Source organism: Leptodactylus fuscus, chromosome 7 (assembly GCF_031893055.1).
Source record: "Leptodactylus fuscus isolate aLepFus1 chromosome 7, aLepFus1.hap2, whole genome shotgun sequence".
NCBI classification, from domain to species: domain Eukaryota; kingdom Metazoa; phylum Chordata; class Amphibia; order Anura; family Leptodactylidae; genus Leptodactylus; species Leptodactylus fuscus.
Window position 1 is genome coordinate 79,933,067 of NC_134271.1, and position 14,019 is coordinate 79,947,085.

At 40.9% G+C, this 14,019-nt stretch overlaps 1 protein-coding gene across 18 annotated transcripts in view; it reads left to right on the top strand.

The window, feature by feature from the left end:
- NRXN3 (neurexin 3) overlaps positions 1–14,019 on the top strand; it is a 338,395-nt gene that overhangs the window by 169,961 nt on the left and 154,415 nt on the right. For 10 of the 18 annotated variants that reach the window (XR_012717248.1, XM_075282340.1, XM_075282338.1 and 7 more), the window contains 5 exons: positions 8,262–8,381; positions 8,689–9,070; positions 9,769–9,959; positions 10,914–11,087; positions 13,346–13,372. Coding sequence is in view for 17 of the 18 variants with exons in the window: in XM_075282340.1 (XP_075138441.1) it covers positions 8,262–8,381; positions 8,689–9,070; positions 9,769–9,959; positions 10,914–11,087; positions 13,346–13,372 (894 nt within the window). In the remaining variant the exon portion in view is untranslated. The remainder of the gene's footprint in view (positions 1–8,261; positions 8,382–8,688; positions 9,071–9,768; positions 9,960–10,913; positions 11,088–13,345; positions 13,373–14,019) is intronic. The other 8 variants (XM_075282345.1, XM_075282355.1, XM_075282347.1 and 5 more) reach the window with 1 other exon arrangement.

Consider the following 14,019-nt stretch of genomic DNA (forward strand, 5'->3'; position numbering starts at 1 on the left):
CAAATACTCTATATTCATCCAGACTGAATTCCAAATGGGGGCTAAAACCCCAGTCCTCAAGCTCAGGGAAGGGGCAGACAGACAACCAAAACACCCCCTCCCCTTCCCCAGCACCTACTGCACCCAAAAACTCCGACCATTTTTATTTTTGAAATTTTCCAGTAGCTGCTGCATTTCCCCCCTAGGCTTATACTCGAGTCAATAAGTTTTCCCATTTTTTTGCGGTAAAATTAGGGGCCTCAGCTTATATACAGGTCGGTTTATACTCAAGTATATATATATATATATATATATATATATACAGTATATTTATTATTGGGCTTTTTTTTTTCTAAATCATAGTCAATGCGTGAAATTGTCTTTTCTGACCAATGGTATAGACAGGATATTCAGCCGCGGCATCTGCCTCACGACAGCACCCTCCAGACTAGGCCCATTCATTGGGCCTAATCCGTAGCGGAAAGCCGCGACGGGATGCTGCGCACTGCATCGGCATCCCGTTGCAGCAACCACAACGGAATGTGCACACGTGAATCCCCGTGTGAACTAGCCCTAATAAATGAACTCTGTTCTCATGTCTAATTCACCATTGTGGTTACAAGTATTTGGTGCACCTACTTTGAGATAATATTTTACAAATTTGCGAGATAAGATGACATGGTTTTGCAAGAAAAGAGTAACATATAAACTAGAAGCCTCAATCATCACAAACATCTAACCCCAGTTATATATAGAACCACACAGAAGAAAAAAATAAATAAATAAAAATCCAAAGGGGCCCAAGAAGCGCAATTAAAGCAATTCATTAGAAAAAAAATGTTTAAAACATATTCATGTTTATTAGTATATCATATAAAATATAAAAGACCATGCTCAGACACTAACCTATGTGTCTGAGCATGGTCATGATGACAGATACCGATGCGGCACTTGTTAAAAGACAGATACCACAGACACCCTCAACGCGTTTCACCTCAACAGAGGCTTCTTCAGGAGGAATGTGCCACATCGGTATCTGTCATCATGACCACAGGTATTCATTATTCTATATTGCTTATCTAGTGCATATTCCTGTCTGCTCAGTATCGTATTATATTCACACTACTTGATTGTTGATATATTACTCCGTTTTTTTTCTGGGGTTATATTTTGTTATTAACGATGTTCTGTGACTTTACTTACTGAGCACTCTCTTGGTACATCCACCAGTGATTTATTTTGTGTGTTTATTTTGTGACAGACTCACCTATTGTTGTCTTGTGCATAGTTTCATACATTTAGTGCATATATTTTGGACCCGTTTTTGACTATATGCATTATATACTACAATTTTTTGTGGAGTTATATGGGCTATATTGTTGTAGCGGTATATTTATAGGTATCCAATATTTTGTATGCTCAGACACATAGGTTAGTCCTAGATACCTGTTGTCATTTATTGACTGCAGGTGGGTAATTGGTACATTTTATGGCCATATAAACTTGATACATTTCATTAATAGTTACCCTGTTGCATATATATTATGTATTGACATACCGGTTGTGTGCACTTGCTTTATATCTTTTATCTTCTCCTTGGCTCTTTTTGTACAATCTGCCCCCGTTGCTATATATCTCTTTTATATTTTATATGATATACTAATAAACATGCATATGTTTTAAACATTTTTTTCTAATGAATTGCTTCTTGGGCCCCTTTGTTTTTTTTGTTTTTTCTTCTGTTTGCAAGAAAAGGGGACTTAGCTTAAATGTGCCAAATTGCTCCACAATGATGGCGTAAAATGCTGTCTCAATGTAAGCCAAGTAGTAAGTGGTATAAACTTAGGCTAGACAGTCTGCGGTTGTGCCACATTTATCATTCAGCATCTTTCATTGTAAAAAAATCTGGTGCAATGTTATGAGTCTTAGAATGTGGGGACAAATAAAGAAAATGGCTTTATGAGCCATAGTACAGTTAAGCGGCATAGTATTTTACGCCAGTCTAGAGACGGGGCATGGCCAAGAATAGTTGTAAGTGTGCCAGACATATTAATGGTATATGCCATTATTATAGGGCAAAAGATTGGTGTAAAATAAACTAGCCAAGTGGTGGCATATGGAAAAAAATATCTAACATATCTAGCAAGATGCCTAAGATGTATACAGTATACACCACTGTGATAAATTTGGCACAGTTTCTTCCTATCTGGGCAGCTTTATGTTAGCCGTTGGGGCAGTAATAATAAATCTGCCTCATTGCGGGTAACTCATCCCCAGTACAATGTCTTCTTTTCCTCGGTGAGGTAGTTGAATTCTGCCATGGTGATGATCCTGAAATGATGATTATGATTGATGCAGTCACCAGATTATAGTAGCAATGTACTTGGCTGTTTCTGTCAGTCCTAAAGACATTAAATACAATGGCAGGGCACATGCTTGACTCCCTCTCCCCTTATATTCCTCAAAGTGGATGTGCAGCAAAGAGGAACAGAGGGAATGGGAACCCCCCAGTGATAAGACATATAGTACCTATCCTTTAGAGAGGTGATACATGTCCTTTGTGTAGGGGTGTAGCTATAGGGGGTGCAAAGGTAACCAAAACCTGGATCCTGAGGGAGCATAAAGGCCTCTCTAGGACATTATTATTATTATTATTATTATTATTATTATTATTGTTTATTGAAATAGCACCATTAATTCCATGGTGCTTTACATTTGGGGGTTACATACAGTACACAAATTATACAGGTAGATATAATACTAACAGTGACCGACTGGCACGGTGGGGTAGAGGGCCCTGCCCGCGAGGGCTTACAATCTATGGGACGAGGGCTTACAATCTATAAGAACACCCCAGTATTAAAGATTGCACATGCTAAGTGAATGCTCTGTTACAAACTTTGCATTGGGACCCAAGTGCTTCAACATATTCTTGTGTGGGACAACCCCTTTAATTCAGGAATTAGGCCAGAAATGCTTAAGTTTACAGTTAGCTTTATGTATTTAGATATCCCATCATATATTGCATAGACATTTCCCTCTAAACCTCCCATGAGCCACTCTGTGGGTCCGTAGTGTGTATTAGTCCATTCTGAGACGAGTATGACTGTACAGTCACTGTGGGCACATGGTTATCATTGCATCATAAATCCACTAGAACAGACCTACGCATGTTTGCTACCCTATCACACTCCTTGGCATTGAGCGCCTAAAACTGACATCATGTATATGTCAATCTCTTGAGTCACATTTCATTAAGTTCTTAAGAACAGAGCTGAGGACGTAGGTGCGGCAGAAGCCATGCACAAGAGTCAGGTAATATACTTTTCTTATTTATGATGGATTGGGGTATATTTTGGACAGATCTACCATTATAATTGTAATACATTCACATATGCTGTAAAAAGACTGAGATATGATATGCGATCCATTCTCTCGTACGTGGAGTCTCCTGTTTCGTCCATTATGAGTAATCCTTATGATGAGCAGCTCTCTATCTGCCTAAGACCCTATTCACACACTTGACTTCCTTGGCTGTGTGATCTCCTTGATTCGTGAAAAAATAGGACATGCTTTTTTTTTTTCTTTTTTTTTACAGCTCTGAATCTGGTGCTTTTTCACAGCACCCAATTTCCCAATTGAGGTGAATGGGTCTGTTGACAAAAACCAGACCCCACAAGGCTGATTTCATGTGGCTGAGTTTATGCTGGGAAACTCACTCTGTGTACTGACCAGGTTTACCTGTCTGAACCCGGCTCAGCTCATCTAGTATACTGAGCTCCATTCCACTGAGCTGTGCTTGGCCCTAACTCAGCTGTGTGACACTGACCTTATGGACACTTTCACATGGTCAGTATTACAACTGTATTTAGTATCAGCATTTGCCAACCAAACCAGGAGAAGAACCTATACAGAAGAAAACTGTAATGGAAAGATTGAAAGAGTTGCACCCACTCTGTGTTTTGGACCAAGTTCTGCTTTTGATTTACAAATACTGACTATGTTGTATGGTGTTGCTCTTTTACATACTGAGTAGACTGCAGAGATTTGTAATTTTTTCCTATCAACAACAGATACAGAATAACACTATGCTACTGTCACTTTTAGAAGGAATGTGTCATCTGAAAAAGACCTATTTTTAAATAAATATTTATATTAAACTTATTTTTAAATGATTTTTGATGAGGTTTTTTTTTTTTTTTTAATTTTCCATTTTATCTATATGTTTAAAAATTCCTGAAAATCCTGCAGTTCTTTCTCTGGCCAAAAGCCTAATAATATGCTGAGACTTATTGTTTTAGGAAAATTCTTCACAGCAGCCCCCTCCCTTATCAGCATACTGATGATCACAGATATCATGTATAGGTAGATAAGACACAGAGTACACCACAACTGATCATTTCACAGCTTATCTATTCCACAGACGATGCCTAGAAAACTCTCCCATAGAAGTCAATCGAGTCTGCTCAAGTCAGTTGTATCTATGGCTCATGGTCCATTTCCAGGAGACAGAAATCACAAACTATTTTAGACTTAGTGGCAAGAGTTGGAATTGTAAGATTTTGTGGATTTTTTAAAATATAGATAATAACATGGCAAATGAAAAAAAAACTATATCAACAAAGAAACTTAGAAAACATGTTTAATATAAAAACGTGAAACATTCGGCCATTTCCTGGTGACTTTCTCCCATTGAATCCCTTTCTTTGGTCCGCTTCTTGTTGATACCAAATGCGCTGCCAAGCAGTGTACAGTTAAAGCACCGGACCCCTTAGATATAATGGGGTCCGTGTGCTCTCCACGCAGTCCGCACAGAGCATGCGGACAGAAAAGTACTTTGTGATCTACTTTCATGTCCGCATGATTCATGCGGGCAGCGCGCGGAAAGCACATGGACTCCATTATAGTCTATGATGTGCTGTGACTGCACACCACTTGCCAGTGCGTTTGGTATCCCGTTGGGGGGGGGGGGGGCATAAAGCTGAGCATACAACTAAATTTAGATTGAGAGGTGTCTGCAGTCTGGTTATACATATTTGCTTACAGATATTGAAGTCCCCCTAGATCTGGTGGTAGAATGGTCTCCTATTGATGGAACTAATAAGGGCACAAATTTTATCACAAGAACAACATATGCAATGCCAACAAAACAAATGCAGATATCTGTGAATCTGCAGCCTCCATTGTCACTACTGATTTTACAATTTACATTTATAGGAATCTGTTTTGCACATTCCCTATTTAGTAAAATGGTTCTTTACTGTAATCCTCCAAAAATCAGCTGCAAATATTGGGGAATTCTGCAAAGCAAGTTTGCCACTTTCCATAAATATGAGCAGAGAGGAATTGATACTCTACAAAGTGCCCATATTAAAAAAAAACAAAAACCAAACAAAAAAGCAGTGGTCTGCTCATGTAATACACATCGGTCATCCAACATGCCCTTTTAGCCACTTTCTATCTGGGTGATACATGTGGTTTCTGAACGAAGGAAACCCACCCCACTGCTATAGGATTCGTTCACCCCCATACAAATTGCAATTGTTAGTAGCAAATGCCCCATTTACACTGCTGACAATGATGAATTTAAGTGCCACATAAAAGATGCGATCACTCTGTTGACTTCTGGCACATTTAGGCTAAAACCCCACATTGCAAAAATGTAGCGTGGACGCGGCATGGAAAATAAAAACGCTGTGTTTTACTGTACCTGCAAAGTGAATGAGATTCTGGCTAATCCCATCCACACATTGCAGAAAAAAATTTGCTGCGGAGAAGCTGCGTTTTCAAAGGCAAATGTGTTTTTGAAAATCGCAGCATGTCAATAATAGTTGGGGAATTGCTGATGTTTTCCCTATAGGTTTAACAAGGAAAGAAAATCCGAGGCAAAAAATGTGATGCGTGTCTGCTGTGTTTTTATTTATTTTTCTGCAGCATTTTATAGCTGTGTTTCACTACTTGAGGTCTTAGCCTCAGCCTAGGCTCCTATGGTGAAACAACCGCAAGTGGCCAAACCCCACCCAACTCCCTTGATGAAAGGTCTCACATATCTGTGGGTAAATTGAGGCATGGCCTGCAAATTTGTGCAGACATAGGCAAGAGGGCAAGGTTTGGTTTATGTGCAGTTGACACTCTGTGGAAATTAGTAGTTAGTTAGTAGTTCCCAATAATCCGCCTGTGTGAATTAGCCTTAAACTCAAGCTGTAGGATTTGCAGACAAAACAAAAATGCTGATACTGATGCTAGCCCAATTTAGGGGGACCATGACTGTGGAAGGGGATGGCTCTGACGTGGTTCTGTTTTTCTTCTGTTATATATTAATATATAATTTAAAATATAATATGTCACATAAAGGAATGTAAATTAAATGTGGTAGAAAATGACACGTCACTGTAAAATGGCCAATTATCTGTCAGAATATGATTTATATTGTATAAAGAAAGACACTCTCAACATTTATCAATCCTTTTATGTTTATACTGTTCTTCTCAGGCTTAATTCCTTTAATCTGAGACCAATAGGACAAACAGATGCCAGATTATCAGAAGGACATGGAGTAGATATGTCCTGCTATCATATTGTTATGATCCATTAGTTCTCTTGTCCTATTCCATCTGTTTTCTGATGAGAGAAGATTCTGGATTATCAGATAGTTCTGTGCCTGGAAAAAGGGGCTGCAGTATCGGCATTACTGGGCTATTGTCCGTATTAAAGGAATATTACTTTATACACTTTGGATGCCTCTGTATGACAAATATTAACTCAATGCTGTCTGATTCTGTGCTAATACTATCCAGTCAGCAGATCACTGTAGATTTTATATGTTATAACTTAGTGGAATATGATATTGTCCTGATAAAATCCAGTCAGTAGATCTCTATACACTATATAGAATAACCTGGTACTATCTGATCTTATCCTAAATAGTAGCTATTCAGTAGATCTCTGTATGTTATACATAATAAACCAATGTTTTTAATAACCCAGCAGTAGTTCATATTATTCTGATAATATCAGTCAGTAGATCTTTGTACCCAGTGCATTTATTATAATATCCCAGCGCTGCCTGATCCTGCTCTGATAACATGCAGTCAGCAGATTTCTGTATATTATACGTCATGACCTTACACTACCTGATCCCATCTTGAATATAATATCCATTCATTAGATCTCTGTACATTATGGGTATATCAGGAGAGATTAGGATTTGGCCTCTTCCTCTCCAACATCATGCACTAAGGGTAAATTCGCTCAGAGTTTTTTGGTCAGAATTTTGAGGCATATCCGCCTCAAAATCCTGACCAAAAAGATGGCTCCCATTGAAATCAATGGGAGCCAGTCAGTTCTTTTTTTCCGGGAGCCATTTCTTTCGGCTCCCGGAAAAACGAAGCGACATGATCATTCTTCAGGCTGATTCACCTCGCGATTCGGCCTGAAGATACTCCCTCCTCCCGACTAGGCCCATTCATTGGGCCTAATCCGGAGCGGAGTGCACTGGCATTCAGTCACAGCTACCCATTTTTTGGTCCAGAACCTGAGATGGCCTTCGCCTCAGGTTCCGGGCCAGAAAACCCTGTGTGAACTTACCCTTATGCTCTAACAATCCACCAGAAAACATGATATTCATTAGCTCAGACCCTTATAAATGCAATGTAATAAGCTGTAGGAAGATGGTTTTAGGCTAAGGCGCCACGTTGCGAGCTGCAACCAAAGAGTGCTGTGGGAAAAATGCGGCAGGAATTAATTGAGTTTTTCACACAAAATCCGTAGACTTTTCCTCTGCTGACTTTCTTTAATTATACCTATATGGAAAATGCCAGCGTTTCTGTAGATATAATTAACATGCTGCAATTTACAAAAACGCAACATTTTTAAAGTTGCAGCATGTCTGCTGCAGATACTTTTCTGCAATGTGTGGGGGTATTTGCCAGAATACATCCACTTTGCAGGTATTGTAAAACGCTTTGGTTTTTGCTACGGCATTTACGCTATATTGGGCCCCCAGCCTTAAGGTGTCATTGGGCTCTCTTACTCTATGGGCCACTTTGCAGCTGCACAGGTTGCACATATGCTATGTCTGCCCTTGGTACATTATATATAGTATCCCAACACTTCCTGACCCTGCAGTCCATAGATCTCTGTACATTATGTATAATAATCCCATCATGAGTATAATATCCAGTCATTCTAAGGATTGGAGGTTCAGCACTGGCTTTCACAGTCCTGATTTTATGTAGATTATAAATGGCGTGTCAGTAACACCTCTCTCCACCGTATATTAGGTAAGGGGCCTGAGACACTTTATGCGGGGCAGAAGCTGAATGATAATGAGTGGCACACTGTCAGAGTGGTCCGACGTGGGAAGACCCTTAAACTTACCGTGGATGATGATGTGGCAGAAGGTGAGATGGGTGAATCTGTAGACAGCTTGTGACTATAATGTATAATATACTGGTGTCTGGGTGATGAGAGGTTGCTGTAGTATTTGGCAAGCAGTTGTCATTGAATGATATCCCTCTGATCTCCTGCATTCTTGTTTTTTGCCAGCAGATGGCAACCTCTTAGCAAATTTTGAGCCATCTTGTAATCTTTATGTATTAGTTTGATTTATCTGTAGGATTTAGAGTTTTGTCTTCTAGACACTGTCTGTGCCTGAGCTGTTCTGACCTTATGACTAGAAACGTTAATGATTTTGATCCCATTACCCAGGTACCATGGCGGGTGATCACACCCGCTTAGAATTCCACAACATTGAGACTGGCTCCATGACAGAGAAACGATTTGCCTCTGCTGTGCCTTCAAAGTTCATTGGGCACCTTCAGAGCCTCATGTTCAATGGCATGCTCTACATTGACCTGTGCAAGAATGGAGACATTGACTACTGCGAGCTGAAGGCGCGGTTTGGCATTCGGCCCATCATTGCTGATCCTGTCACGTTCCGGACCAAGGCTAGCTACCTGACTCTATCTACCCTGCAGGCCTACACGTCCATGCATCTCTTCTTTCAGTTCAAGACCATCTCATCTGATGGCTTCATTCTTTTCAACAGTGGAGATGGCAACGACTTCATCGCAGTGGAGCTGGTCAAGGGGTATGAGCCTAGAGGTCAAGATATATACAATGAGGCATGATAAAATTGTGTAATAGTATAAGATAGGCTGGAGCAGGAACTCTAGATAGGCCTATATCTATGGCGGCTTTAACTACAAACGTATGAACATCAGATGTTCTTCTGCAGAGAGCTACTACATTTTACTATGAGCAGCAGTGCTATTGGGACAGAGGAAACCTATTGCATTACAATTGTGTCTTATTGTAACTTTGTTGTAATTTATTGGACTAAGATAACCGTTCCTGTAACCCAAAACAGCCGAAATCACCTTGCACTCCTGTAATTCTCAGTGTGTAAATTTATAAGTAAATGTGGAGCTTCTAATGGAGTTCCCAATGTCCTGTCTCAGAAGTGCCTTCATTGTTTTACATGGTATTATTGGAATATACTTCACTATTAATTTAGCAGGCTGAATTGGGAGTGGGGTGAAAGCTAAGGTATAAACTTGATGGGCAGGATCTAAGCACTGGAGACCTAGAGAACTGCAAACTGAGCTTCTGACCCCCAAAATCTGCTATATTTTTAATCAGCTAAGGTATCAGCAGAGACAACCAGCTCTCAGTGGAGCAGAGGGGTAATTCTAATGTCTTCTTCTCAGGTTTAGGTGCAGGTGGGAGGTCAGGGGAGGTTGTCCATGCTGCTTGGCCCATGATGTCTAAGTTCTTTTATTTACTTAGGTACATACACTATGTCTTTGATCTTGGAAATGGGCCGAATGTCATCAAAGGAAACAGTGACCGACCCTTAAATGACAACCAATGGCATCACGTGGTGATCACTCGAGACAACAGCAACACCCACACCCTGAAGGTGGACACTAAGGCTGTCACTCAGGTCATCAATGGAGCAAAGAACCTTGATCTGAAAGGTGAATTAACACTAAGTAGCAGTGTCCATTCTGAGTCACACATTGGAAATCTGGGTGGGGTCTTCAAGTAGAACCTGAGGTTTATTTATTGGGGTGTTTGAAAAATTGAGTAAATCATGTGAACAGACTTTGTGTCTGGACACAACGCTCATTTTAGGACATGACCATCTGTTACACTGAGATGTCAGTCCAGGGCAGCATGATCAGGTGGAGTATCATCTGTACCATGAGCAGGTGGAGAAGAATCTAGTGCATTGGGCATCAATAGAGGGTCATCTACTGCAATATAAGCAGGTAGGGCATTATATAGTATATTGTTAGCTGGTAGAGTATTATTCAATGTACTGTGCAATGGGAGCAGGTATTAAGTATAGTGAATGCAGTGCTGCCATTAAAAATCACTTCCATAATGAGGAAATCTGATGGAGATGTCAAAAGAGTACTCTGTGAAAACCTGATGCACTGTATTGTGTCTAATATAGGACCCAAAGATGCAGAGCATGACTTCCATCTTGATAATCTTTGAATCCCTGTGCCATGTGTCATGCTATGTCCCCTATGACCTGCAGCAGGCAGAAAACATTGGGTTGGTTATTTAATTGCAGTTTTTCAGGAACAAATGACTAAGTAATGATACATGAGCATCTTGTCTGTCTTCTAAATCAGAAGGTGAACTTTCAAGGATTAGGGGAAGAAGCTTTTGCATCCTGCCTATAGTAATAATGAGTAGATCATTCCAACCCTTATCTGTAGTAATAACGCAGGGAAAAACATTCTGGGTCTTGTCTGTATTATAATGAGTAGGGAAACATTCTGGATCTTTTCTGTATTATAATGAGTAGGGAAACATTCTGGATCTTGTCTGTATTATAATGAGTAGGGAAACATTCTGGATCTTGTCTATAGTAATAATGAGCTGTTCTTTCTGGGTTAATATCTTCTCTGTGTTTACAGGTGACCTGTACATTGCTGGCTTGGCACAGGGCATGTACAGCAATCTACCCAAGCTCGTGGCCTCTAGAGATGGTTTTCAAGGTTGCCTGGCCTCAGTGGACCTCAATGGGCGGCTGCCTGACCTCATCAACGATGCCCTTCACCGTAGTGGGCAGATTGAGCGCGGATGTGAAGGTACAAGTGCATATAGTGATGGCAGCACTCATCTGTGGGACTCATTCACACCATTCTTCAGTGCGCCTGCCTCATCCTCATCTTCACTCCTCTACTCCACCTCCCTGCCCCTGATCTTCACTTCCACTCTATTCACCCTTGTCCTGTCCATCACTCTGAACTGTTCAACCATGTGCTCCCTGGACCTACAGGAGCTTGTGACCTCTCCTCCCCACCACATTAAACCTAGTAAAGGAAATACTTATTTTAATATTGTCTACAAAAAGCTCAAATGACTTGTAATCAATTTCCTTAGAAATCTGTTAATCAGATGTGACAAGAAGTGAATCTGTTACTGGTGTTTCCACTGTACAGCCAGTGCCATTCATGGACAGATGTTTGTGCCATGCCCTATGGAAATTGTATGGTTATTGTGTATTAATTGATATGAAGATCATCATCTGATGGCCTCCACATGGTGCCATGTAGCTTATAAATCCAGGTCCGGAGAAGAGGCGTCCGTGTTCCTTGCAGCAGCCAGAGGTGCAATGTTCATCTGTAGCAGCGGTGGAGCCATAAGTAACACAGCAAAAATCGCACCAAAATACATGTGACCCGCCCAGAATTGCTAGCATGGTGAATTCAATAGGGAGAAAACAGGCTGGGCAATGGCTGCCCTACCATATACACCATGTCATCAGGGCTTTTTCTTCTATACTGTTATTTTCTGATATAATAAATGCAAATTCAAGCATCTATTGTCTGTTTTCTTTTGGGTAGGGGTTTGGTGGTAACTTTTTGAATTTGTTGCTCCTTTTAAGTCTGCTTTTTTAAAATTTATTTGTTGCAGTTCAGCTTAAGTTTCTCCACAGTCTATATGTCTGAGAAAAAGACAGGGAAAATCATCTCCAACTCCAAAAACATATACTCATTGACATTTCATTCCCTCCTATCATGCTTCGCCTGTGTGATTTGTATCTACACTGGTTTTTGACAGATGTGACATCTTGTCACAAAAGTGCTTTATCCCAACTACAGTATGCAATTGCTATGGGGCATGGCATCAGTCTTCGTTTTATAATTTCTTATTTATAACATTTTATGCAGTAAAACACAAGATACAAGGTGCAAACTAGCTTGGGGACAGCAACAGCATTCTAACAAGACAGAAGGGGGCAGCACTGAATGTTCAGGTTTAAACTGATCTAAGAAATGGCCATAGGCAAATAATGCCAAATTTACTCAATACTAATATACAGTGTATATTCAATGGATTGGAAAACATGAGGAATTTGGATAAGATACGCATGAGGCATGCCTAAATATTGTTATTCTGGCATTTACAATCCCACATACATATAGAAATACTGCTGCAGAATACAGACCCCAAAATGGGTTTCTATACCTTTGTCCTAGCATCCTAATACCTGATCATTTTTGGATGTTTTTTCTTGTCTTTGAGTATACACTGTAAATACGGGCACTTTGCATTAACATAGTGTAAATTAGGCATTGGGAATTTGAGGTCCTGATTTACAAGCTCAAATTTATATGGGGAAGGTTATTGACTTGGCCAAGGTCTATGAGATGTTCTGTACTGAATATGTATTATGCTGTGGTGTGGCCATCCATTGTCACCCAATAGCAGTTAGCAATTTACAGGAGTTATAGGAAACCTCTACATGGTGTATAGCCTTGACGGCTACCTATCTTACAGAGCCCCCATGTTTCGGCAGGCTGTTAGAAGTACTACATAACATTAGATCGTTTGGAGTGGAGCCACTTTCAGGGAAGGGGCTTCATTTTAAGGGTGGTAGGTGTATGCTACCTTGCAGGCTGAGGTGACAGGTGTATAAGGCTGAGACCTGCTCAGTGAACTCACACATTGACAGCAGGAGAATCATCATCCCTGGTCTCTGTGCTACAATGAGGGCCAATAAGAATTGATGTCTGTATAAAATGTGTTTGTGTTTTTATAAAACATGTGGGCGCCTGTGATCCAGGGAGACGAGGTGACTGTCTGAGAGGCGGCACTTTCTGCGGATTGCCCCCCTGAGGCAGCGTGCTTGCTCTGCGCTTCCTGCATTGTAAGCTTTGCTTGTGGCAGGACTGGATGGCTGCCGGCTGCTTGTTTTTGTTTTTTTGCAATACAAATGGATGTTGCTTCTCTTGGGGGAGGAGGTAAGGGTGGATTGAAGGGGGACTCTTGAGGGTAGGGGTACTCCATGGTTCGCTGCTGTACTAACATCTGCTTTGTTTTTGTTCCTCGGCTAACAAAGATGCTTTGACCAAAGCTAATCTACAAGGTAGTCTGCCCATAACCTAACCTGCATTGTCACCTGTACTGCAGCCATACCACCACCAGATGGCACCTATGTCTGCTGTGGGTCATTCTGGGTTGCTGGCTGGCTGTTGGTTTGGCTGTTCTCAGCTGGGTCAGCACTGACTGTTCAGATATCAGAGGGCAGGAAATGGAGGTTACCCCATCTTGGTTTCTGGAACTGGAGGGGGACTCATGAGATCTTTGCTGTCTGAAGGGTCAGTGCTGACCGTCGTGCTTTCTGTGTATCTGCTCATTGTCCGATCACCTGTGTGTCCACTGCATGAAGACGCTTCTTGTTTGCCTTGCTGTGTCTTCGGGAGATATTTTTAATATGTTCTTATCTTGTGCCAACTGCATGAAGTTTGGGTTGCTATTATAAGGTTTAAATGCGGGTTTTCAACAATCTGTAGGGCAAGTCTGTAGTCTGAATAAGCACCTCCACTGTTTAGATCCCCAACATCTCCTAAGTTTCCTGCTGAGGTTTTGATGACTTGGACCCTGGGGCAGTCATCTTGCCCTGGCCAACCTAAAATCTGTGTATGAGGCAGAAGAGGATTATATTCTCTTCCCATACATTACACAGAAATAAATTCACAAACTTGTAGCAGTCTGCTGCAGGAACCCTCTATA